The sequence below is a fragment of the Colletotrichum fructicola genome, assembly GCF_000319635.2.
Source record: "Colletotrichum fructicola Nara gc5 chromosome Unknown KSG_Nara_v1_contig04, whole genome shotgun sequence".
Taxonomy (NCBI): domain Eukaryota; kingdom Fungi; phylum Ascomycota; class Sordariomycetes; order Glomerellales; family Glomerellaceae; genus Colletotrichum; species Colletotrichum fructicola.
Window position 1 is genome coordinate 4,715,698 of NW_027094054.1, and position 26,049 is coordinate 4,741,746.

General features: G+C 53.5%; 8 protein-coding genes across 8 annotated transcripts; 5 read left to right on the forward strand and 3 right to left on the reverse strand.

Moving 5' to 3' along the window:
• Window positions 1-928: 928 nt before the first annotated feature.
• Window positions 929-2,272, forward strand: CGGC5_v008118 (uncharacterized protein; the record flags this gene model as incomplete). Its single annotated transcript, XM_032023617.1, has 1 exon — window positions 929-2,272. The coding sequence occupies one exon, from the start codon at window positions 929-931 to the stop codon at window positions 2,270-2,272; it is 1,344 nt and encodes a 447-aa protein (XP_031891955.1).
• Window positions 2,273-2,839: 567 nt separating this feature from the next.
• CGGC5_v008119 (uncharacterized protein) lies at window positions 2,840-4,150 on the forward strand (the record flags this gene model as incomplete). The annotated part of the gene is made up of 1 exon (XM_032023628.1): window positions 2,840-4,150. The coding sequence occupies one exon, from the start codon at window positions 2,840-2,842 to the stop codon at window positions 4,148-4,150; it is 1,311 nt and encodes a 436-aa protein (XP_031891952.1).
• Window positions 4,151-4,439: 289 nt separating this feature from the next.
• Window positions 4,440-6,329, forward strand: CGGC5_v008120 (uncharacterized protein; the record flags this gene model as incomplete). Its single annotated transcript, XM_032023639.1, has 1 exon — window positions 4,440-6,329. The coding sequence occupies one exon, from the start codon at window positions 4,440-4,442 to the stop codon at window positions 6,327-6,329; it is 1,890 nt and encodes a 629-aa protein (XP_031891953.1).
• Window positions 6,330-7,315: 986 nt separating this feature from the next.
• On the reverse strand, window positions 7,316-8,637 carry CGGC5_v008121 (uncharacterized protein; the record flags this gene model as incomplete). Its single annotated transcript, XM_066151967.1, has 3 exons — window positions 7,316-7,326; window positions 7,383-8,160; window positions 8,563-8,637. 3 exons carry the CDS (start codon window positions 8,635-8,637, stop codon window positions 7,316-7,318), a joined length of 864 nt encoding a protein of 287 aa, XP_066008671.1.
• Window positions 8,638-8,827: 190 nt separating this feature from the next.
• On the forward strand, window positions 8,828-10,213 carry CGGC5_v008122 (uncharacterized protein; the record flags this gene model as incomplete). The annotated part of the gene is made up of 1 exon (XM_032023661.1): window positions 8,828-10,213. One exon carries the CDS (start codon window positions 8,828-8,830, stop codon window positions 10,211-10,213), a length of 1,386 nt encoding a protein of 461 aa, XP_031891959.1.
• Window positions 10,214-13,512: 3,299 nt separating this feature from the next.
• Window positions 13,513-18,897, forward strand: mkh1 (MAP kinase kinase kinase mkh1; the record flags this gene model as incomplete). Its single annotated transcript, XM_032023673.1, has 4 exons — window positions 13,513-14,913; window positions 14,965-16,675; window positions 16,877-18,722; window positions 18,774-18,897. The coding sequence occupies 4 exons, from the start codon at window positions 13,513-13,515 to the stop codon at window positions 18,895-18,897; spliced, it is 5,082 nt and encodes a 1,693-aa protein (XP_031891956.1).
• Window positions 18,898-22,893: 3,996 nt separating this feature from the next.
• CGGC5_v008124 (uncharacterized protein) lies at window positions 22,894-23,472 on the reverse strand (the record flags this gene model as incomplete). Its single annotated transcript, XM_032023684.1, has 1 exon — window positions 22,894-23,472. The coding sequence occupies one exon, from the start codon at window positions 23,470-23,472 to the stop codon at window positions 22,894-22,896; it is 579 nt and encodes a 192-aa protein (XP_031891957.1).
• A 1,304-nt stretch (window positions 23,473-24,776) lies between these two features.
• CGGC5_v008125 (uncharacterized protein) lies at window positions 24,777-25,360 on the reverse strand (the record flags this gene model as incomplete). Its single annotated transcript, XM_066151968.1, has 3 exons — window positions 24,777-24,870; window positions 24,922-25,057; window positions 25,252-25,360. The coding sequence occupies 3 exons, from the start codon at window positions 25,358-25,360 to the stop codon at window positions 24,777-24,779; spliced, it is 339 nt and encodes a 112-aa protein (XP_066008670.1).
• Between the last annotated feature and the right edge of the window lie 689 nt (window positions 25,361-26,049).

The following is a 26,049-nucleotide window of genomic DNA, read 5'->3' on the forward strand; positions in this document are numbered from 1 at the left end:
AGAGCTTTGCCGTCTCTCCACGTCAACAATCACACATCCATCCGATATGGTGTAGTGGCCAACATGATGCCCTCTCATCCTTGATGCGAGGATAGGCATAGCCCCGAGTTCGATTCTCGGTTTCGGAACATATCCTTTTGCCGTTTTTGGACAATTTGAATTTTTGACACTCTCACAGCTCAGGTGTCTATTCGCTTTCGTAGCGAAAGACCAACCACCTTTTACCTCGCGCCAAGTGGGCTAAGAAGGCGATGGAACAAGGAGCGGCCATAGAAAAGCCATAACCCTCCTCATGGTAACTTGGTGCCACCAAAGTGCGCTTGAATGTTGCAAAAGCCTGGGGGAAACGGTCCACCGACGGCCGAAATGCTCTGTCCACTTCACACGAGGGAAAAGCAACTCCTACCCTTCATGTGCTATGCTCAATACGTGTCTACTGCTGTCGTCCCTATCGTTGTCGTCCTTATCGTCGCCATCTCTGCCGTCCGTTGAGTTGAGTTGACGGGGGCGTGTTGACTGTTTTCATGCCTTTCACAATGTCTTCAAAAGCGAAGACAATCAAGAACTTCTCCTAGTGTACAGTGCTACCCACAACTCGCTACTTCCTTTCAAGATAACTACTTATGCGATGTCAAGGTCGGCCTATTTATGTGTTTAAGCCCCCAATTCCGTGTGTAGGTAACCTTGATGAGTATCAGCCACTACAACCCTTCTCCCTATTAGAAATGGCTTATCTGCTAGAATGAAATTGACACACTGAGCCTGCTGACCTGCACCATCTGGATTCAGAATCACGCAAATTCTCTGTTCCCAGCATCACCCTTATTTCTTGTTCTTGCCGAGCCTGCCACCGCGTCTTCAAGCGTACTCGACACGTGCGACAGCCCGACCTTCTTCAACCATCAACGCAATCTCTGTCAGCTACAAGATGTTCCCGTCTCAATACATCACGGCCGCCCAGCAGTACAAGGCCGGGACGCGGTTGACTCTTTGGCAGTATGAGCCAGTGCAGCCCCACGGCCTGTCTGAGTACACTCGGAATCCTCTACCGGATGATCTTCCCCCTGATCACCTTCGAGATTTCGATCTCGAGATGACTCGCAGCACACGCAAGGAAGATGTCGACAAGCAAGCCGTGCTTCAAGTCAGCAAGGTCATTTCCGGAGGCGACAACAACACGGTTCAGGTCATTCTATTCGACGTCATTCAACCGCCAGTTTCGTATCGGGGCGATGCTGCCAGGCTTCCCGGAGATGGCACGCAGGTAGTCGGCTTCCTCTACGACACCGAGTTCTACCCCAGCGACGAGTACACATTTTACAGCAACGCAGAACAGGCCGATGGCAACCTCAGCCGCACTGACGCCGCACTCAAGCATTTCTTCTCGAAGAATAAGACTGGACACCCACATGTCGTTCCCCAATATTACGGCTGCTGGGCGACCCGTGTTGATACGTACGACAAGAACGCTTTCAGATACGTCGGCCTTGTCCTCGAGGAGTACATCAATGGCCACTCAATTGAGGATATTTGCGACCGCGATGAATACGACGAACTTATTCCTCCTGATGGCGACGTCGTTTTCCACATGCCCGAAGATGTCGACGATGGATTCCACACTTTGGAAATTTCCAAGGAGCTGTGCCAAGAAGTCATGAAGCAGGCCGTCAATGGTCTCGTCGAACACATGCATATCGGCGTTCAGCATAATGTCTTCGAGCCGCGCAAGGTATTCATCACCTTGCGCAACGGAAAGGTGGGTTTGGATTGGCCGAGGGCTGTGCTGCTTGGCTTCACGAACACACAGGTATGGTCAAAGACAAAAATGGCCAAGGGCCCCAAGGGTCCTGTACAGTTACTGGAGCATCTTCCCCATCCACCTCATCCTTTCCAGCGGTTTAGTGTCACAGGACTTGAGAACTTCATAGGATGGTGGCCCTCCCCTGAAGTGGGCTGGGAGGGCGACGAGCCAGGTGACTTCGATAACGAAGCTGAATTCGATGAGTGGCTTGTGAGTGACGAGGCTTTCGGGCCACTGGTTGAGGCTGCGGATGTGGAGGCCGAGCTGGGCAAGGGCGTTGAGTGGCCGCATCCGTACAAGAAGTACTCTCTATTCAAGACGCTTGACCCAATTAAGCCAAAACTTTTAGAGGAACGAGAGGAGAGACGCAGAAATCTAGAGGAGGAAGAGCTCAAGAAGGATAGTGACGCAAATGTGCAGGCTCTTGCTGATATCAATCTGTCCACTGCGCGGACGAAAGGTTACACATAGTAGAAATAAATTAAGAGATCGCCTAACTTCCCTGTGTCTGCGCGGCTATATTTCCTGTGTGCTTCATTGCCCTTATCGAAGACGATGTGAGCGGCGATGACGACGACGACGACGACGACGACGATAGCAGTAACGGTAACGACGGTAAGGTAGGTTAAAGACGAGAAGCAGTCGATCTAATACGGCAAACATGGTTGGTCCCAAAATCGATACCAATTCTGCGAGAAGTATGCCCAAATCATGACTCCCTTTTCTACGTCCTGATGCTGACATTGGATATCCAGAGGGAATATTGAATTCCTCCAAATCGACCATTTGTGAACCCCAGCAAGGGCACCCATAACTATCCCAAGCCCACCTCTGCGGCTCCTCATTTTCTCTTCATTCTTGTGCGCCGTGTCTACTGCGTCTCGAACCGACCCAACTCCCCTCACCTCCATCCCTTTCCTCATCTCACCCTGCGTTTCTCGACCAGCAGCCATCAACCAGCTCAACCTGTCCCAGAGTCGAAAAGTAGTTCTCAATCCAGATTTCTTTGCAGAACCTCCGGAGCATGATTGCAACAAAATGTCGACATTCCGATACATATCACCCACGAAGCAGTACCAGCCGGGAACAAAACTAGAACTATGGCCGTACAAGCCCGCAGAACCCCACGGACGCTCACAGTACACGCGCAATCCGTTGCCCCGCGACCTCCATCCAGGTTGGATGAGAAACTTTGACCCAACAACTCTAAACAACAGAGCCGAGGAAGCCGCAGTCATCGAGATTGACGACATGATTCACGGCGGTGACAATCATCTTGCCCAAATCCTTGCCTGCAATCTGGTCGAAGCCCCCAAGCATCAACGATCACCGGAAGAACTCACTCAGTTGACCAAGGACGGCAAGCCTGTCAAGGTGCAAATTGCTGCAGAGATCTTCGATCCAGAATTTTACCCTGGTAGCACAGGTGCTCCCTACGACAATGACGAGCAAGCTGACGGAAATCTGAGTTGCGCAGATGCAGCTCTCAGACATCTCTTCACCAAGGGCTTAACAGGTCATCCCCACTTTGCGCCTCAGTATTATGGCTGCTGGGTTGCACGCATCCAAGCCCGACAGAGATCTACTGGCCGTGTGACTGAACGCTTCGTTGGTGTTGTTCTGAGGGAGCATATAATCGGCCATTCAATCGAGGCTCTCTGTCATAGGGACAAATATGGTCAGCTTCTCCCTTTCGAGGGTCGTGTCTTCTTTCACGATTCCGATGATGCGGAAGAGGGCCAGGTTTGTCTCGAACTAGAGAAAGAATTTTGCCAAGACATATTAAAGCAGGCTCTACACGGAATCGTGTGCCATCTTCACGTCGGCGTCAAACACGAGATGTTTGAACCGAAGAACATCTATCTCACGATGCGTGATAGGGATTTCGACCTGGAAAAGCCAAGAGCTGTCCTTCTTGGGCATATGCTAGCGCAGGTCTGGTCGAAGACTACGGAGGCACAAGGGCCGTTAGAGCTCAAACAGCTTCTTGAACACCTGGCATACCCGCCGCATCCACGGCTTCGATTCGGCTTCAGGGCTGTTGACGACTTTGTCGGCTGGTTTTCGTCGCCTCCGGACGGCTGGTACGGCAATGAACCAGCTACTTTCAACAGTAAGAAGGAGTACGAAGATTGGATTGTTAGCGAAGAGGTGTTCGGTCCGCTCGTAGAGGCCGCGGAAGTCGAGGAGGGTTTGGAGGACGGCGCTGAATGGCCATACCCGTATGGCAAATATTCGCTCTTCAAGTCGCTTGATGCGGTCAAAGAGGACCTTCTTCGACAGCGACAAGAGAAAAGAAGACTTGCGGAGCAGCAACAAAGCCCTAAGGACACGCAAAAGGGACGATAGGACAGTTCCTCCTAGCGGCAACGGCTCAAAACCAAGCAGGTTCCAAAAACAAGCTCTACGGGTAACCTTGAGAGGTATCGCAATGCAAAGCGTTTTCTCCGTTTGACCTCTCTCATAACACATGACAGCAGAGAACACACTCCATACTTGTCCATTTTCACGCGCCTGTTTCGCAGGCTTCGACAAGTCACACCACTCTGCCATCAGTCACAACCAACACAGTTCATCACCAATAACCCTTCATCATCAGCACACCACCACTTCCAGCTTCCAGAACTCAGCACTCGCCATGTCTCAGAAGTTTTGGCCTCAGATAGAAAAGGAGGTTCGGCGCTACAGGGCAGGCCGCCGGCTGAATCTGTATTCGTACACCCCCGTTGATCCCCACGGAACCACAAAGTACTTGCTGAATAATTTGCCGGATGACCTCACACCTGGTTGGGTCCGTGGCTTTGATCCGACCAATCTACCTCCGACTCCAGATCTTATCCTTGAGGTCTTCGAGGGCCTGTCATGGGGCATCAAGAAGTGCAATCAGATCACCGCATGCAGGATTGTGATGAATCTCGAGAACCACCATGACCCCAGTGTCCAGGGTCCTCGCGAGAGTCAGCAGTGGCCCGACCTCGTTGTCTGCAAGGCGTTTGACCCCCCCTTCTACCCAATCCTGGGGGGTCGTGGTGTGGATAAGGCAGCGGAGGCGGCGCTGAGCAGAGAGGCTGGAGCCTATCGATACCTCTACTCAAACAACATGACCGGCTTCCCTCACCCGACGCCCGAGTTTTATGGTACATATGTCGCAGTGTTCGACCTTGGATTTGAAGACGATGACCTCATCGACCTTGGACTTGAGGACAAGCACCAAGCCTACAGGTGCGTTCCGGTCATTCTCATGGAGCATGTCGAAGGCTTCTCAATGGAGAACCTATGCACCCGTCATGACACCACGCATGAACTCGTCACCCGCAACCTGCTCCCCATCTTTCACTACGATGCCAACGGTAGTCCGGTCACCCTTGCACTTCACAAGCAGAACAGAAAGGAGGTCATGAGACAAGTGCTTGATGGCTTGGTCAAGATGTTGCACGTGGGCTTGGAGTTTGGGGCCATTGAGGCCCGCCAGATCATGATTACCATCAAGAATAGCCAACACGACCTGGAAGTGCCCCGAGCGGTGGTTTTGGACTATACAATGAGCGATGTATGGTGTATGACGCGTGTCGGCAAAACTGTCGACAGACATCGCCTCTACGACCTGCAAAAGCTCCCGAAGCCTGTCCACCCGATGCAGATTTTTGACTTTGAGGAGCTACACAGTACCATCGGATTTTGGCCTTCGTCGTACTGCTACGAGACGACGAACGATAATGAGGCGAGAGAGGCCGAGTGGGCCCGTGACTCCGAAGGGATTCGCATCAGGGACGACAATGGTCGGCTCCGCCATAAATGCGAGATCGAGTATGATGAATGGCTCGTGGAGACTTTCGGCCCGTTTGAGGATGGGAGATACTCAGTCTACAAGACTTTGTACCTGATACAAGAGGCGGAGGAAAGGGCGAGGGAGACAGCGGCGAAGGAGGCATTCGCGGTGGAGAAGGCGTTACGGGACTGGTTGAGGGACCCCGTGAAGGAGGCCGAGGAGGCAGCAGAGTGGGCCGCTGTGAAGGAGAAATCGATGAAGCTGGCGATGGATGCAGTGGTTTCTGCGGCAAAGAGAGCCTTTAAAGATGCGCACGCTGAGTGGTACGAGGAGAAAGAGAGGCAGGAGCAGAAGGGTGGACAGATCGAGGATGTTGCCATTGATGTCACGGACGATGCCACCGCCGATGATAATAACAACGACGACGACGACGACGGCGACGACGATGATGATGACTATGACGAGGACGACAATGACAACGAGGATGAGATCGACTACTTCCCCCAGTTCTTCGGGGCTCATGAGGATAGAGAGGTTAGAGAGGCTGTGGCATTTCAAAAAGCGCAAGAGCTTCGCGACCTCAAGGACGCTCTGAGAAATCTGCGGGCGGAAGACGCCGGAAGCTCACGCGACTTACCAGACGTTGAGCAGTTTCAAGGCGCTCTGAAAGTGGTACGGGCTCGACGACATCGAGAGGCCAAAGAAGAAAGACCAGTCAGGGGAAGTGTGACACTTGATCAGCATAGTAGAGAAGCATGATACTCCATTCATTGACATCGTCATCCCCTGCGTCGCCCACCGCAGCACCATCGTGGTCCGCTCAGAGAGAATAGAAGACCAGTCTTTTGCTAGAAAGCGAGTTTGCAGCAAGGTTTTGAAGCAAAACACATGGAAAACGCAAAGTGTCCGCTCAGGAGGACGAAGGTGGGTTGCTCCTTGAGTTGGTAAATGCTTGATAGGCTGACTCACAGTTGCGCTACGTATGTATGAGTCTGCGAGGCGATAATTCTCAAAGACGGCCAGCATGGCACTATGAGTGGTTTTGGCAGGAGACGGTGCGTCTTGGGATAAGGTGTGAGAAGGGATGCGGGAGCATTTAGTGCAAGTGACAATAGTGGATGCAGGTATGTTTGGGGTTAGAGTTGTATCCCGGCTTACAGCCGTGTGAGATCATAACATGGATCGAACAGTGGATGTTCATTACCGAGTAGCCTTTATGCGATACCAGAATCAGAACAGTCCTAATCGAGACGTCTTCGCCGAAGTTTATGGTGCGAAGGTGGGTGTCGCGAGCCTGTGACGGTGTTATGCAAGGTGACCTTTTCCAACGCCCTCTGAATGGCCCTCTCCAAATCCTGTCCCAAAGAATCTTTGTCTTCAAGGTTGCGTAGAAGGGTGAGAACTTGAGGAATTATGACGTCCAGCATTGCGTCCTGTCTCTCCCCAATCAAGTCCAGCGTGTCGAAGGTAGAATACCTTTTGTTGGCGTACGGCCGCATCTTGTCTTGCTTGACCAAGTCTTTCTTGTCCGTCGCCTCAATCAGGGGACCAAAGACCTCTTCACTTAGAGCCACTGCTTGAACTCTTTTTCTACCTCGTGTTCAGGACGGCCGTTGGCAGATGGAGGCCACCAGCCTTGGAACTTCTCCAAAGCCACGACACTGCATCTTTCCCGAGGGTGGGTTGGAAAAGGAAGCTTCTGTAAACAGTACCTTGAATTCCCGCGTCGTTCCGAATATTTTGTCTCAAACCATACCTGAGTATCATCGTGGTCAAGAAATACGACTCGTAATTCTTTCAAGTCCTGCGTACCGTTCTTCAACGTAACGAATACATTCTTCGGGGAAATTTCGTGATGCTCGACCCCGAGTTGGAAACCTTGGCAAATACCGTGGAGCATTATCTGGATAACAAGCTGTCGATTCTTCTCGTCAAAGGTAACACGCCTAATCTGGTTGCCCTCGCCAGATATGCCAAAAGAAAATTCGTAAGGGCAGAGCTCGCCAATATATCCTTCTTCGATATCTTCGCGAAAACACAGGTCCTCAATAGAGCGGCCGTCGATGTACTCAATAAGGATAAGACCAACGTACTTGAATTGTGGTTCACCCGTCATATTCGTACCATACTTGACTTTCGCCACCCAGCCACCGTAGAACTGTGGCATAGTATGCGGGTAGCCCGTCTTCTTATTCCAGCGATAGTAGGCGTAGGCGGCATGCTCACGGCTGAAGTAACCTGTATCAGGGCTAGGGTTAACAAAGCAGCTAGGAAGCCATGTGTTGTCGTAGACCTTGCCGACGAGCTTCCTAGTCAGGGGCGGGCGGCGGGCTTTGGAGTCCTTGTTCTTGGGGATCAGGCTGAGAGGTGACTGGTAGAAGGCTGGGCGTTCTTCGACCGGGGCCTCCAGTACCTTGCAGCTGGAGATTTGAGACTCTCGTTCGGGACCAACGCGTATGATTTTCTCGATTTGAACCTTGGCTTGGGTCCTGGCGAAGTCGGCCTTGGGGTCGAAGTTGCGCACGCCTCGAGGTGAATGGTATGCGGGCGTGCCATATGGGCGTACCGGCTCGTATGGAAATAGGGTCAGCTTTTTGCCAACAGTATCATCTCCTCAGGCTTATCCCAGGTTGCAAGCTCAAGAAATCCCTCCATGATGAAGTGCTATGTTGCGTTGTCGATTGTGGTTTGGTAGGCAAAAAGAGGATGGTAAGACGAAGAACAGAGGATGCCTAGAAAGGCTTTGGAGAGAGCTGCATGGATTTTGAAGAGAGATTGGAGAGATGCGGCTGCGCAAGAGCGGTTCTTACGGTTTGAGGGTACCTGGAGTGCCGAAGAGAAAACGGAGAAAAAAATCTAATGAGCGGAAAGTCTGATTTCGACCATGGGCACAGCGCCTCTCGTTATCTAGGTTGCTCAGCCTGGAAACCTTTACGGAAGGAACAGCACACGAATCTTTCCTTAAAGGTTCTGTGACTTTTGGATCACATACCTCTACCTTGAGCGGCCGCTTAGGTACGTCAAAACCCAACTCGTTTACTCTTCCCTTGACTCTGTTTGAGACCATCGCGGTTCTGTCCGCCCCCTACCACTTCCAAACCCCTTCCCAATCCCTACTCAACTAGCTATCGAGGGGGAATTCGATCGCTATCAACTCCTTCCTGACATCATCGGCCTAATCTCACAACCAGCCCGTCTTGCGAAATCGCCAACCTGCCCTCAGACTCCTCGTGGACCGCCGACATCGGTAGCCCAGTATGTCCGGGAAATTCAAGTCCGGGAAATTCAAGTCCAGCATCGAACTGGAAGTCGCCCGTTACTACCCGACGCAGCGTCTGAACCTCTATTCCTATAAACCGGTCGATCCTTATGGCGTCAAGGGTTATATTCCAAATCCACTCCCAGCTGACCTTCCTCCTGGCTGGGTTCGGGGCTTCGACCCGACCAACTTGCCGCCAACTCCCGATGTTGTCCTCGAGATCGTCAGACCGCTATCAGCCGGTAAAAAGAAAAGGGCTCAGATTACCGTCTGCAAGACACTGCAGCATCTCCGCAGCCACGACTCTAGCGTCCACGGCCCCCGTAAGGGCGGCATTTGGCCAGAATTGATCGTCTGCAAGTCCTTTGACGCCGTATTCTTCCCACCTTTTCCCGGCTGCAGCGCAGACAAGATGGCTGAGAAAGCCCTCAGTCGGGAGAATGGCGCCTATCGACACCTGGACGCCAAGAACTTCACCGGTTTCCCGCACATCACGCCGGAGTTCTACGGCTCCTATGTGGCAGTATTCGACCTCGGCCTCGACGGAAAAAAGCAAAGGGTGTATAGATGTGCTTCGGTTATCCTTATGGAATACGTCGACGGTCTGTCCGTCGAATCACTGTGCCGACGCCATCCTGAGACTCGAGATTTGATTCCTCGCAATACGACCCAAGTCTTCCATCAGAATACAAACGGCCAACGCATCTCGCTTTCGCTGCACAAAGAGACCAGGCAGGAAATTGTGAGGCAACTGATTGAAGAGGGAATACACTGGTTGCACCAGGGGATGGAATTTGGCGATGTCGACCCAGACCAAGCCCTTATCACCATGCGCCATGGCCAATATGACCTGGTCCAACCGCGCCTCGTGATCCTGGATTACACCCACACTCATGTCTGGTGCATGACAAAAACCGGCAAGACTAACCCAAGGCACCCCATCACCGAGTTTCAGAAGCTTCCCAGCCCGACACATCCTTCCGAGCTCTTCGACACGGACTGGTTTACCCACTGGATTGGATGGTGGCCGTCGTCGTTCTGTCACAAAGCCCAAAGCGAAGACGAGGAGATGGAGCTGGAGTATGCGAGGGATTCGAACGGTGATCTGGTCAAGGACGAGAATGACCGGTTTCTGTGCAGGAACGAAGTCGAGTTTGAGGTTTGGATGTTGAAGGTGTGGGGTCCCCGTGAGGAAGGAAGGTACTCCGTCGGGGAGACACTCAACCGGATTCGGGATGATGAGCAGAAGAAGACGAAAGAAAAGGTCGTTGCTGCAGAGACGGAAGCCGCGGCGGAAACTGATGCCCTGATGCTGGCGCTGGGCCTGAGAAACCCCAAATCTGACATCGACGCAGACGACAAGGACCGGTCGAGGAGCCAGTGAGGCCGAACAAGCAGTCGGTGAAACTGGGAAGGCGGCTTCGGAGACTCGCAGAGTCGATCAACCTGATGAACGACCATCGCCCCGAATAATGAGGAGGTTCTTCAAAAGACTCTGGAGGCGAAGATTTATTCGAGATGGACAGTGTCGAATACTACTCCGGGGGCGGAGACGGTGAGTGAGGGCAGAGACAGAGACGCATGACGAGGTACCTACCTACGCAGACTGACAGGGCCGGTCTTGGCCGCCGTCTCCGAAGCTGCGGGGCCGGAGTGCGCCGCTCGTTCGGACAAAATGATCAAAGCTAAACAAACGATCCAGGTACAACAGGAATTGACAATACATACGGGTCTCATGTCACCTTTCCCCATATGGCTTTCTGAAGATCCATTGCCCGGCTTCTACAAGGGGACGGAGTTGTTCATTGTCATAGTCTTGGCGTCGAAACAACCACGCTCGAAGCCTGGTCCCTGCCAGGCACGAGACAACAGCAGTCTCTCGAGGTTAGGCATCTCGTCAGCCGACCTCTCCCGTCCGATGTTCATGCAATTTACAGCTCCGGGCCGAGGGTGCAGCCGCGTGCAGCCCATGACAACGGTGGCCTTGCTTGGTTATGCGGTGCGGAGGGAGAGGCGGCCGGCGCGCATTTAGAGTTTTCTCATGTTGTGACGTGCGTTGGACGGGAGGGGGGGTTCATGCACGGCCACATTGGATTGTTTTCAGTTTCGACGTTGTTTTTTGTGTGAACGGGCGAGTGTTGGTTGCTGGGGAAGTTATCCGCATGGTGATCGGATTTCCCAGTGTGGATTGTAGGCATTGCATCTGTATTCTGAAGCTGTCACGAGAAGAGCGGGTTTGGGAAATGTGGTCGACGAGGTACACACAAATCGTTTGAATCAAGGATGGGCGGCTTGAGGACGGGGGTTTCAGCGGTGGGGGATGACGTCGTTTGGCGGCGCCGTTTGCCGGTGTGACAGGCTGCTCCTGGTATATCTGAGCGTGATATAGGCAAGTTGGCAGTACCTTGGTGTGCATACCTAAGGTAGGTTGGTATTTGACTGGAAATTACACGGGTCTCACAACAACGACGGCAATGTTGACGACGACGTTGAAGGATGATTGAGGCTGAAAATGGGATCTCCACACGCTACTGCGCATTGGCGAGACAGACCGAGTGCCCGTTGAAAGAAGCCCAGGACAGACTTTGGCATTCTTGGGGGATCTTCGGCTATCGAGAGGGCGAGATGCAGCAAAGCGGGATACCGCTAGACCGAGAGCGGTGTGAGCTGGGCTGGGCTGGTTTTGGGCTTGGTTTTGGGCTTCCATTTGCTGGAAATGCGGATTCTGGCGAATCAGGACGAGGCACGGGCGGCTGCTTGCATTTTTTGCGGTGCACTCTGCGAGATGCGTTTCCCCGCTTGTCTTAGCCCAGGCACGACTTGGTGCCTTTTGAGTTGGGCGAGGTGGTCGGGGTTTAGCGCCGCTGTGCGGATAAGGGTCTTTCTCAGGAAGGACTTGAGTTGAAAGAGTTTTCTTCCCCCTCGCTAGGCCACGTTCAGACAATTGAGTTGTCAATCCGAACATGCTCTCTTCTATTGAGATGGGGTTTGACCCCTATCTACTACTAGTCTGGCCGGCCTCTGGAGTCTCGACGAGTCAACTTCCTGACCATATCTTATCGACGGAGCAAGACTCGAAAGAGAACAACTGTCAACATCTCTGCTTGTGGGAAAACTCTTCAGGTCAGGAGGTTTTCCCAAACCGATAAAGTCTCTTTTGGACGCGGAATTAAATGAAGGCTCATGGGTTTCCCAGAGTGAGTGCGGATTCAGGCTTTGATGAGTTGCTCGTGTTAGTGTGCGGCAAGGAGCGTATGGTGGGACGCGCCTGAGCCGACCCCATGCAAGGCGAAATAAACCAGACGGGGTCCTGCCTCGGGTCGCAGAGGGAGCATTGCGGTCGGGTCTGGCCCGGTGGGTAAGAATACTGTGTCTTCCGTCTTGTGTTGGTGCGTTGAACTAAAAGTTGAGGCTGGACTGGATGTGGTCGAATTGGGCTGGCAGTCAAATGTGTTGGAAAGACAGCAGAGAGGAAATGGCAAGGCATAGAGGCGCGGCCGAAGCCGGGTTCAATGAGAAAGAGTCGCAACGACCGGGGCGGGCCAGGCGCAGCAACGGCGAAGGCAGGCAGGTGGCTTGAGAAGGATGATTGGGGGTTTTATTCAAGATGAAGTGGGTGGTGACACTGAATTCCTGTCGGCGTTCGATTCTGCGAGACGTAGAATTGATTGTACGAGTGGCTCGCACAGGTGCAACACTTAGGCACTCCACGACAATTAAATTGTCGACCGACACCTCGCCTTCTCGTCCCCGGTCGCATCGATGATGTGCTATCAGAAGAGGTTTCTTAATTGAATACAGAGAGCATCATGTATGTATGTATGTAGGTCAGCAAGTTGGTAATCTGTGCTTTCGAGGGACCTGCACGTCTTGTCACATTGTCTTGATTGGCCGGGACGCCTGCACGGCACACATCCGCCCCGCTAAAGCTGCATCTGGGCAATTGAGACGATGCTTGATACCTGATACTTCGAACATGATTCGACAGGTAGACCTGCGTACGCTCTCTTACTCTCCCGTCTGCTAAGGTGCCGTGCGTTGGTTAGGTAGCCTGTTAGACGCAAGTCCCAACCTCCCACCCCAGTCTCCAGACGACCATACCATACCAGACCACACCACACCACCTTGGCCCGATCGCTCTAAGCGCGCTACTGCTGTCTCTCGTCCTCTGCGGAACCCGTCTCACCTCGCTCTCAGAGACAAGAAACAGAGACAGAACACAGACAAGGCGACCCGACCGACAGGCTGCGACCTTACCTTACCTTGGAGCGCATACCACTGGCTGCCCACCCCTCCTCCTGCCTTTCCCCTCCAAAGAAAAGTCTCCATCCCGTCGCTGGTTTACCTACTCGCCCCAAAACCGCATTTGCTCCAAACACCAACCACACCACCAACAACAATACCCCCGCGACGACAGCCCGACGAAGAACAAGCGACCGCAAACGACACAGCCGACAAGGACGAGTCGATTGAACCCGACCGACATGACCACGGTCTGAGGCCCACCGCCGCCCACTGCAGCAGCCCACACCACCCCTGCCATGTGCCGCGTACCCATCCCATCCCAACCCATCCATCAACACCTTACCACGACGGGACTGGCCCTGCCAACGGCGACGCTATCTGCTGCTGGTAACCCGAACTGGAACCACGACATTGGCACTGTACCTACCTGGGCATACCATGAGTAGTGGTAGCTCGCGCCAGCGCTCTGCGACCAGATCTGATACCCACGACCGCAATTCGAGTCCCTTTCCCAGTGTCCCACGATCTAGAGACGAGATTCACAACCTCGACGGCCTCGTCTTCACAAACCTGCCCTCCAACTACCAGCCCTCCACCCCCAAACTCCCGCCGCCCTCCCTGCACACGAAGGCATCCAACTCCAGCTTCCTCTCCCCCGGCGGTGCTCGCCCAAGAGCCGCCACCGCGAGCTCAATCCCCACGAGCCTCCCGACCACTCCTCTCCTCCTCGGCCCCGACGCCGCGAGGCCAGCTACCCGAGCTGGCCCGCCTCCGAAACCACAAGCCATGTATCAAAACAACCAACGACATGTCTCCGCCGCCGACTCCTCCAGGCCCTTCCAGGTCCCTCCGCCGCCGCCGCCCATGTCACCACCCGTCCAGGGCCAGATGAGCAACATGATGTCCATACCTCCTCCCCCGCCGCGCTTTCCCTCTGCTCCCGGCGCCACGGGCGGCGGCGGCATGATGCTCCCGCCGCCTCCCGGTCCGCCCCCGGGGAGTGCGATGGCAGGCCAGGCGCCGTGGCATGGCGCCTTTGGACGAATGTACGACGGCCGCAACGGCTTCAACGTACCCCCTCCCCCGCCAGGACAACATCAGGCCTACAATCCGAAGCTGCATGCCCAGGTTGCGACCGGCACGACACTATCGATCCCGCCCCCGCCTCCCCCGAATGACCATGGCAGCGGCATGTCTGCGACCTACATACCGCAAGGCGATACCTATGGCGAAGGAGTTGGAATACCAGGCCTGGGCGGCTTTGACGAGACATCCACCTTCTCTGCAACGTCGCAAAGCTCGTGGCCCACGAACAGCCAGACCAGCGCTGACACAACCATGACAACACCCCAGGACGACATTACTGGACGAGACAGGATGTACGCCCAGGCTATGCACACTCGAGGGCTGTCGCAACAGTCTAACGCCACCACCTGGAGTATTCACCCGGATCTGGCTGCGCAGTGGCCGCTGGACAAGGTGTTGCTGTTTCTCGCATCCAACCAATTCTCAAAGGACTGGCAGGAGACGTTCAAGGGCCTCAACATCCACGGAACCCACTTCCTCGAGCTCGGGAGCGGCCTAGGAGGACGAGGAAACTTTGGCATGATGCACCAACAGGTGTACCCGAGACTGGCAGTCGAGTGCACCAACAGCGGGACGGGATGGGACCAGCCACGAGAGCGAGAGGAAGGAAAGAGAATGCGACGGCTCATTCGCAACATCGTCAAGGGTCTGCCGGCTGACCCATCAAAAGTATCTTCGCACGGGAGGAAAGAGTCTGTGAACCACGGCAACAACCTGCCCAGCGCAGGGACCGATGGCGCAGACTCTCCCAACGTGAGTATGATCGTTCGTCCGAGTGAACTCTCGAAGACTGATGACCGGCAGACGCCGATCAAGGCTCCTGGTCCTGGTTTTGGCGGACGACGGTTCTCGCAGACCAGGTCTACTACTATGCCTACGCTCAACAGCACAATGAGCTCAGACTCTAACCACAGGAACATCCTGAAGCAAATCGACATCGACGGCAGCCGGCGTCACAGCCCGAACGCCAGCGAGCCCGGCGACAGCTTCCGCCCGCCGCCTCTACGAACCGACAGCCCCAATGGGAGTCCAAACCCGCAGAGCGCGTCCCTCTTTCCCTCGTCGGCAGGCAACCTTTCAGCCTCTCCGCACTCAGCCAAATTTGGGCATCGGTCACGGAACAGCACCGACTCTCTGTCCTCCAACGCTGCCATATATGGTTCTGGAATTCCTCCCGAGGCTAGCCAGATGTTGCGCAGTGGTATGAACATCGCGGACATGATCCAGGCCACTCGCGGTAACGCAGAGAGTCGCCGACTGGGTCAGGATGGTGGGCGCCCATCGCCTCAGGAGTCCAATGGTGATCGCTCGGCTGGCACCGAACCCCCATCATCTGCAAAGGACGGAAAGAGCTTTCTCAGCTTCTTATCTAGGAAGAAGAAGCAAAAGGAAGACGGTGCCTTCCCCAGCCCCGACGATGTGGAGTCACCGACGTCACCAGCTCTCAACTTCAAGTCTCACTCATTCGGCTCTCGATTTGGCAACAACAGTGAGACATCGCTTGATCTCCTGCATGAGAAGGACAAGTCGAGACGTTCTGGCCCTGGCAGAACGTATGTGTTGGCTACCATGGATGGTTACAACTACCGCATGTGCGACATTACTGAAGCCGAATCGGCAACAGATCTTCGACAGATTGTTTGCAGCAGCCTTGGTTTGATGGATGCTTTGAATTCTCAAATATATTTGACCGAGCTTGGCAAATTTGACCACGACCAGCCGCTCGACGATCAGAAGTTGACGACACAACGCAAGGTCAGAGCTGATGCTACAGGGTCTTTGAAGTTCTTCATCCGTCCTTCCGGTTACGTGCCCCAAGGCTCGGGCCAGGCTAATGGCGCTCCGGCACACACGTCCCTCGACGAGGAGGCGTACAACCGTTTGAACGGTCTATCGAGGACGAGATCCAGCTCGTCGCCGCCGACATCAAGGCAAAACACACTGACCGGTGAGAGAGTTGATGACAAGATGCTCGCACAGGAAGCTAGTGAATACCGTGCCGAGATGGAACGCAAGCAGCGCGAATACCTCGAGAAGAGAAGACAAGCAGCCATGAAGGACGGCAGAAACGCGCCGGAAGGCGTTTCCACCCCATACGGCATACACGGGCGCACAGTCGACTTTGATCAGCCCCGACAGTCACCTTATGAGGACAAGAAGCCGGAAGTACTGTTCCCTGTGCGGAAGCCACCTGCGCCGCCTAGCGACCCTTCTGCTACTCTTCTCAAGGCAAACTCTTTAAGCAGAAAGACTGGACACGCCATGCGGTCATCCGACGGCAGCATTTCGTCGGCACCGCGACGACCATCCACCTTGTTTGAGGATATGGAGCTTCCCGGACAAAATCCGGACAAAAAGAAGAAGACAAACAGCCAGCCTGTTGGTGGCATTGGTGCAGCCCTCGTGGGCATGGGCAGAGGCCTTGGGGCGGTTGGCCATTCGAACAACCGCAGGTCCAAGTCGCCCAAGCGAGTGTCGTCGCACTCTAACATGAGCGGCGATTACTCAGATCGAGGTAAGGGAGCAATGTCGTCGGTTGACTTTGGCAAGTCCTGCTCGGATCAAGGTAGTCCTCGCACGGCGTCTGGCTCACCTGGCTCTCTCACATGGAGCCGTGGAAATCTGCCCTTCGTCGTGCCTGACTACTCTCCCGGCGGGACTCCGCTGTCAAGGAAGAGGTCTCAAAACGGTACGGTCGCTAAAATCAAATCAACAGCACAACGGGTACATTCGCGTGAAATAAGCCCCAGTTCCCTCAACCCGCCCCAAATCCCCCCGACTGAACAACCCCAGCCCCCTCGCCGCAAATCACATGGGCCAGACTTTGATTTCCTCGATACGGAAGTCAGCTTTGACAAGCCTCCTGCACAGCGTGATGACGACTCTGGTGACGATTCTGATGATGGCTTGTTTGCCGTTCCTCTGACCAGCCAGCAAAAGAAGCCTACCAAGATTACGCGCATCTTCGATGGCGATGATTCGCCTGATGAGGCCAACGACAAACGACCGACCCTGACGGTGAACACTGCCAAGTCGAAGAAGAAGGTTTCTGTATCATTCAACTCGCCCAAGTCGTTCGGCGGCTCGAGCAAGGAGGGTGAAGAAGACGAGGCTCTCATGAGTGCTCGCAGCGGCAAGAGCTCACGCAGGACGCCCAACACACCTGGTTCAGAGGGATGGGAGTCGGAAGACAGCAAGCTTAGCCGAAGAAAGTCGTTTGTGGAGAAGGACGTCTGGGCCAACCGTCCCACCACCGACGCCCTTATCAACAACCTCGACGACTTCTTCCCGAACTTGGATCTCGACCAGCCGGTACTCGAAGAGGGAGGAGCGGATGCCTCGCCCCCGTCTCCTATTGCCGAGTCCGAGGAGAAGGAAGCTGCCCCTGGACCCTCGGCGCTTCCGCAATCTCCTCCACCAAGCTTGCGCGTGGCTATGGGCCAGGCAAATCGGTCATTCTACAACGAGAGCGATACCCTGGGCTCGGATGAGTCTACTCTCAAGGCACTTGAGCGTCCAGCTTCCGTGGCCTCAGTCGCTCAACGCAGCGTGAGACGTTCTGGAGGTCTCGGCCGTATGAAGTCCATCCGTGAAGTTGCTCGTGGTGCTCACGAGGCCAACAAGCGGTTTACTACCACAACAACGCAACAGGGCCAGAACGGCCAGAACACATCGGCATTGATGAGGAGGAAGAGCACAAAGATGTTCAACGCCAACATTGTGCAGATCCGGCCCGATCAACGAGGCAGCATGGTCATGCCCCAGATTCCCCAGGATACATTGCCCAAGCGCCAGACTACGTTCCGTTGGTTCAAGGGTCAGCTTATCGGCAAGGGTACCTACGGTCGCGTCTACCTCGGTATGAATGCTACGACTGGAGAGTTCTTGGCCGTCAAGGAAGTCGAGGTCAACCCGAAGGCGGCGCAGGGCGACAAGGCGAAGATGCGGGAGTTGGTGGCTGCCCTTGACCAGGAAATCGAGACGATGCAGCATCTCGACCACGTCAACATTGTCCAGTACCTTGGTTGCGAGCGTAAGGAGACGTCTATCAGCATCTTCCTCGAGTATATTTCCGGTGGCAGTATCGGATCCTGCCTGCGGAAGCACGGCAAGTTTGAGGAATCGGTAGTCTCGTCGCTTACCAGGCAGATGCTGTCTGGTCTTGCATACCTCCACAGAGAGGGTATCTTGCATCGCGATCTCAAGGCCGACAACATCTTGCTGGATCTCGATGGCACCTGCAAGATCTCCGACTTTGGTATCTCCAAGAAAACAGACAACATCTACGGCAATGACAAGTCCAACTCGATGCAGGGATCCGTGTTCTGGATGGCGCCTGAGGTCATCCGCTCCGAGGGCAAGGGATACAGCGCCAAGGTCGATATCTGGAGTTTGGGATGCGTTGTGCTGGAGATGTTTGCCGGTCGACGGCCTTGGTCCAAGGAGGAAGCCGTTGGCGCCATCTACAAGATTGCAAACGGAGAGACGCCGCCTATCCCAGATGAGGTCCGTGAAACTATCAGTCCGCTGGCGATTGCTTTTATGCTGGACTGTTTCACTGTGTAAGTGTTTTGCGACTTCTTCTGTCAGCATGCCAGACTAACAATCGATAGAAACCCACTGGAGCGGCCTACCGCAGACGTGCTGCTCTCGCAGCACCCCTTCTGCGAGCTGGATCCGAACTACAACTTTTTCGATACCGGGCTATACACCAAAATTCGCGGCAAAGACGTCTAGTTGACGGGGAGAGCGCGAGGGGAACTCAGTACCCGATGGTGAAAACAAGTAAGAGGAGGAGGGGAAACATTGAAAAGAAGGGGGAGACGTGGCTTGGGCCACGAGGTAGCGGTGAAACATTTGTTCTCGTTGTATGCAAAACACTGGACGCTCGTTGTTGCAGCGATGGCGCATGGGAAGGATTTCGGGGATTTTTCGCTGTTTGTTTTTGCGGAGCGCTTTTTTGGGCTTTGCTTGGTTGTATTTGGGATGAGGAGGTATGGTGGATGTGCGCCGAGGCTGGGGGGGAAGGAGGGAGGTATATATCGAGGCGGGTAATATATTGATGGAGTTGGTTGGCGCATATGAGGTGCCTTGTGATGGTGTTGCGAATGTATGTCTCGCGTAAGCCACTTGAATCTGTCCGCCATATGGACTTCTCTACCAAGCAGGAGTGATAAAAAGGTGGAACTGACCAATTCTTTCTGGGGGTCGATCACGAGGACTACCGGTATTCTTCTTCCGAATGTCTTGGTGGGCGATCTCGTAGGTCCGCATCATGATTCCATGCTCTCTTGTTGCGGGTGAGTGGAGGTTTCGTCTGTAGTGGTTGATCTGGGATTTGGACGGTATACCTGGCGAGAAACGATGGACGACGAAAGGATTGTCGGGACGTCCGGGGTTGATGGACTGTCTTTATGGAGAGGGCGATTTTGTGTCTGGTTTGTGGGATTATTTAGGTGAGCAGGAACAAATGGACCACAACCAGCTGATTTGCTGAAGTTTCTCGGGAGCAGAAGGGGATGATTTGGGGTTTTGTACCATTCGAAACGGGGGTACTTGGTGAGATGACAAAAGGTTGAGTTGTGTATTGAAGGCTTGCGGTAAAGGGGTTTTACGGGTGGTAGTGTAAGTTGGCAGAGATTCTGGAGAGGCTTATAGCTCCTCTCAGGTAATTGTAAACATTTTCTACCACTTTTTGTTGAATACGCTTAGAGAGGGTGTCAGATATACGCAGGAGAGCAGGGATGAGAGGGCAGTGGGTGGGACTGGACGTGGATATGGAGATGGTGGATGGGGTTTTTATTATGGCTATTGTCAAGTTACTTGTCGGGCTTAGGTTTTAGATTCCAGACCACCCGGACTACGGACACTTTGATTGTTGCTGTGCCCTCTGTCAGAAGCTAGGCGTGCTTGCATATGGATGCTGTAAAAGTCACTGGCGTCAGATGAAGATTCTCCTCAAAGACGGATCGACGATGGGGACGGTCGATTGCTTCATGACATTTATGGACTGATTATTTAAGGAACTTGCGGGATGTACATCCTCCAAGCAGCACAGAGACGAATGACATGTCTACAGAGAGCTGGTGCAAGGCTTTGCCTTGGATTGAGCCACCGAGCTAGGTTCATGTCAAGGTGCGAGATACCTGAGCGATACGGGATTGCTCCGGGTGGTTTAAGGACGTGGATAAGTAGCAGAATACGAAGGGAGAAAGGGAGGAAAGCGACGGGCTAGAATGGGGTTGTTTTCTTGATGTCTGAGAGCTGGTTGGTTCGTACTTGTGGAAAGAGCATCACCGCTGACCTGGCCCTTCGCCTATCACAACCGAAACTTCTATTGCTGTTTTGAAGAGATGACTCTCAAGGTAGAAATTTGTATTGAAATACCTCGTTACTTCAGCAATTTGAATGGCTTTGTATGCTCTTGGAGAAAGGAACCAACCAACAGGGGATAAATATTGTGTAAAGTGATGAGCGAACGTGTCTATATAAAGGGGGCGCGACTTAATAACCAGCGAAGAACGCTTCACCACAGCCAATCTATGATTCCTTTCTCCACCTGTGTGTGTTTATAAACAGAAACGCGAGCTACGGTGCTTTCAGCCTGGTCTGCTTGGGCCTGGTAACTTTTCTGGAGGTTTCCGGTCGGGTTGCAAGCACTGTAGTCTGAATACCCTGGGATATGGGGGCAATACCTTGAGGAGAATGAAGAAAGGAGGTTTGAAGCGGTGCTCTTTGAGGCAGGAGGTCCTTTTTTGTTGATATAGGTTGCCTCTCCTCTGAGCTTAGTATCATCGACAGCGCCGGGTTTTGCGTTCAAGGCATGGACAATATTGCCCATGCTGTTCAAGATACTAGTCAGGGGATATTTTATATCTACCACTGTTCTTTAGGGGTTCAGTCTCACATTTGCGTATGATAGCTTACATGATCTCGTGCAGTCCGTCCCGTCTCAGGCTCCGTGGAGCCAGGGGAGGGGGCTTTAGGTGCGCGGGCTATAGAGCGAGGTCTTGGTTGGTAAGACCTCCGTTATCTTTGGCTGTTCCTTAGTGATTATTCGTATCATTCATTAGAAGAACAGACACTCTTACACCTGACCGAACACCCTCGAGTTATGTATGGAAAGCCGCAGCGAAGTCATTAGTCCGTGGATTGGTTGGACCATGCCTTGAGCCTCTTGCCGAAGTCGAAATTCGGATTCTGAAGCATCCTGCTTGAGGCCTCGCAGCGTCTTGAACTTATTCTTCTTGGTGCCCCTAGGTTGGTCGCCATCGTCGTCTTCGTCGTCTTCATAGGGCGGTTTCTTGATCGATGACTCTCCTTTCGAAGAGGAGGCCTGCTTCGCAGCAGGCACAATCTTAACCGTAATGACGACGCGGGCTAAGCGCTTTTGGACTGTTTGGAACTTAAGTGCAATCCTTTTGGCCGTTCGAGATGTGTTCCAGCATTGCTGATGCTTCGTATTGTCCCAAGGCCAAGACCGACGGCCTAGATGAACAACAGCGATGCCGCTGGAACACCCCCGCATACACAGGTGCTCTAGCTCTAAACTTGTGGAAATGGAACGGACTGATACCATTTTCGATAGTTTGGGGTCATTCTCGCGAGACACTTACCTGTCGTTGAAGCGTGCCATGCCGAAGCTGTTTGTTTGAGTCAAACGGCAGACATGCTCTGACATGCTCTAGGGCCTCTGTTGTAGTTTGATGTCTGAGCCGCATTTTGCGGTATCGCGTTGAATTGTATCTCACTCCCACCTGCGACTATTTCACTGAAACCTGGTAAGCTCGCGTGGTTTCAGCTGGCTCGGGGACCAGTTGTTGTCCTCTCGAAAGAAACGGCAAACGTGGCTTTGTACTGCGAACTCAAGTACATAATTGCCTTTTGGTCACGATTGTGCTCTGAGTTAAACCCATCTTTCCAAGCCGTTCGCCACATGTTTGTGCAAGTTTGATGTGTTGTGGGTGATGGCGAAGGATATGCTTTTACATGAACCACATGAGGCCACTCGCGATGGCCTTGGCCGTGTATCTGGTTATAATGATCCCAAGCCTTTGCATTTCCGACCCAATGGTTAAGCGACAAGTCCCCCAAGGCTGTCTCCTGGCCCTCGGGGACAATGTAGTGGGACAGCTCCGCTGGCGCAGGCTGAGTGCTGTTGTACTGGGTCAACAACACCCCTCGGTAGATTTTTCGATCTCGGGCAGTCCATGGAGCTCTGAGGTGCGGGAGCTCTTCTACTGTTGGTTTTAGAGATACCATGTGCGTTCGGAAGGCTGTCCAGAGGTACTCTCGGAGAGGGCTAAATCTTGTGATAGCACCATCGACGAATCTGGGCGTCATCTGGTTTTCTTCGATTTCTCTGTCCAAGGGAATGATAGGTCGGTACCATGTCTCGCGTAGGAAATGCTCGTTTGTACTGGTGTATACGCAGTTGGTGCCTGGTGTTGCGGGCGTCCATGTTTGCCCCAAGTTAGTCGGGTCGTGTCGCAACTCATCCTGCCCGTCTTTGAGGCGGCTCAGAGATCGTGTGACTGGATGACTCCTCCATGCCTCAAGAATGTTTGTGCCTTTCAAGTTTATCTGCTCAATATCGACTGCGACAGGCCTGAGAAATTTGAGAAAGTCCGGATTAGGTCCCGGGTGTAGCTCCTTGGGATTCCCCTCATCGTCAGTACTAGACCACGCTGCTTTCTATTATCAATCGTCAGCATGTGCAACAAAGATGCGCCGTTATCCGGAGCCTACATCATATCTGAGAAAGGGACAACCTGCGCCAGCCAACCCTGACAGGGTGTAGTCAAGCAGGTACTTCAACCAATCCCGCAACTTAGTCTCGCCAATGAACGCGTCCGTACACTCGATACCTGCAATTTCATCGAACTCTTCAATGTTGGAAGCAATCTGAGCGCTGACATCCGGATGGAAGACCAGGCTGATGACAAGCAGAAGCCGAGCTTTCGTCATTCTGCTCGGCGAGTTGGCCGGCAGGTTCCAAAACTCACGGGGCAGCATGTCTTTACAACGGTACCTGACATATCTAGAGAGTGACAGCTGGTACTCGGCAAAGTGTTGAAAGTGTAGTCGCATCCTCGCGACCATGGCCGGAGAAAAGTACAGTTCCAGGAAGTGAAGCTGGATACGGCGGCGGCGGGTGAGCTCGCCGGTGGCACCCATTCTCTGCTCCGGGGACTGCTTCTTGTATAATTTGAACCGGAGGGCTTTGAGGAATCTGGCGGGCCATGTTCCGTGCTCCCTGCGCCTTTTGTGCTGTTCGTTGGGAGTCAGTCGGTTCCACTCGTCGTCGTACATATTGGCCGCCGATTTTGTTGCTCATTCGCTGGCGATCGAGTAGGAGTTGAGAAGCGTTAGATTGATGAAAAGCGTTTTTGATGAGTTTTGCTAGCTGGGCAGTGTCAGTCAGCTACTCGGCAGTATCGTAGCAAACCCAATGCTTCTATACGGACGACAACAGTAGAGAAAGCAGTAGGGGTAGTGATGATAATAATGACGACAACGACGACGATAGCCGCTTTGAGAGGAAACACGCGTATGTGGACACTGCCCGACTAGTAAAACTCTTTTTTGATGATCATCAAGGTAGAAGCAGAATTTAAATGCCGTGCTCGTTTTAGAAAAGCCCCCAGGGTTCATGACGAGGCTTATCTCCAAAAGTCTGAAAAGATGCCCATCTATGGAATACCTAAGGAGACTCATTCAACTACATTTTCATGTCATCGCTACCTGCCACCACTCTTGCACAACCCTAGCGACCTTCTCTTGCCATGAACCATTTTGGTATCTACTGTCTAGAAGTCCCCAGTGTCTTTGAGTTTCACGATAACTTCAATCAGGTGGAGCCATGGCACCGTTCCCGGAAGCTCTCAAGAAACGTAACTCAATTATGTGGTGCCTCGCAGGAGGTTGCAGGAGGGAGATCTGGGAAGGAGCTGTCTCATGAGTTGAGAGCCATCGCCGCCGAGAACCGTCGAACCGAGGACTTCGTGCTATATCTGATCAATTAAGCATATTCACGTCGCAGTGTGGTAAATATCCGGTTGGGAACACCACCTTCCCCAAAGTCCAATTAACGTTCCTGCCGTCGTTGGAATTCTTCCGCCATTCTTGCAGGTCACATGGTAGTCGCGTGCGGGCCCCTCCTCCCCTCCCCTCCTCCGGCAGGCCCGGCAAATGCGGGCGGAGGGTAACCTGCCCGATTTGAACCACGAGCATCGGAGGCCCGGCAGCCGACCGACCTGTCTCTCAATGGGGTATGATGCAGGGCCCTCTGCATTCCGGGCGGTGCTGACTACGAAAAAATGCACCTGCGCAACGGAATGACGGAATCTTTAAACTTCTCGGACTGTCTCTTTTTTTTCGCATCTTAATAAGGCAGATCTCGTGGAGACGGGGCGGGACCCTGGAGATGCTCGGCAAATGTTGCTGCTCGGGGCGGTGATGAAAGACAGGAACCCGAAACCTTCTTTTTTTTCCCTTTTCGTCTCGTGTTTTCCCTTTCTCTCTGCATGCCGCGGAGACCTGTCCAGCACCTACTTATCGGCTCGTCTCTTTTTTTTACAGTCAATCGCGCCTCATGCGATGCGGGAGCGCTGAAGTCATGTCTTGAGGCTCGAGTGTTTCGGCTTGAAGACGGCGTTTCTGAACAGCGGGCCCCCCGTGTCACGGCCGGCCGGTCGGTCAGCGTGTTTGCTGCGGCTGCTCGTGTCACTGCACTGCACGTCAACAGAGGCTGGCGCTTACAAGACTGCGATCGTCGCACAGGCTTTCTTTCTGGCCCGAGGAGAAGCGATTGACGACCGGTTGTTGTTCGGCTGTCCGTCGTTTGATTGCCAAGGGGCGCAAGGGGGCTCGATGTGGAGAGTCTCAGAGAGAGAGCCTGGGAGGAGACAGAGAGAGGGCTGAATGGGTTGCCGGAAGCAGAAGCTCTGGCAGCTGTTCGTGCCAAGACAATAGCACGGTTAAAGAGACGGCGGGGATCCGGCTTGGCTTCCTTAGGTACCTACTTACAGACAGTAGTAAAGGAGGTCGGGTGACTTGATGGGCACGCCTCTGTCTCTTTTGTGTACCTACCTACTAAGAGTATTGGATAGTCGAGACGAATAGTTTGCCCAAAATCATCCTCGGACTCCAGCGTCCTCGTACCCAAAGGTTGGTGCAATCTACTGCGAGGATCATCCATCTTGGGATACGACTTTGGGAGGAGCAGCTGCCCACCGACTCCCTGGAAAAATAAGGTCCATCTGGATCCGTTCCGCCCCGCTGTTAAGGTGCGCCGGTCCCCTGCCATCGGATTGGCTGCGAGCTGGGAGGACCGCCGTGGCCTTTCATCACTTAAGGTGTGACCCGCCACGGGAGCCAATTGCCATGCGCTATTCTTTGTGTGTTACTCTGTACTGTTCAGCAAGTTGCCCATGTGTGTCTGGGGTAGCAATCGGTTGAGCAGGCAAGGGGGAAAGGACAGAGACATTTTGGCACAAGAGGAAAAAAAAAAAAAGTGTCTTGTAAATTTCTCTCCCTACCTGGTTTCCACTCTGAGAATGATTTGACTTCAAGACAAGTGGCGGGCGTGTCTGCGGCTGAGGGCGAAACTTTACACCAATGAGAAGTTGACAGAGTTGGCCAGACGGGTTGAAACGTCTTTGATAGAGAGGATCTTCAGACATCCATACGGGCAATCTCGAATCCGTGACAGCTATCGTTAAGGAGAACCCGGTCGTACAAAGGTTGGATACATACAGGGCGGATACCAGTGTACGGGTGCGGGCCTCTGCACAGCACCACTGGGAAAAAGACATCTTGAACCCCTGACCTGCTGGAGCCAGATGCTTCAATCCGACACGGGGAAAGCTCAGATCTCGCGTCTTGGCG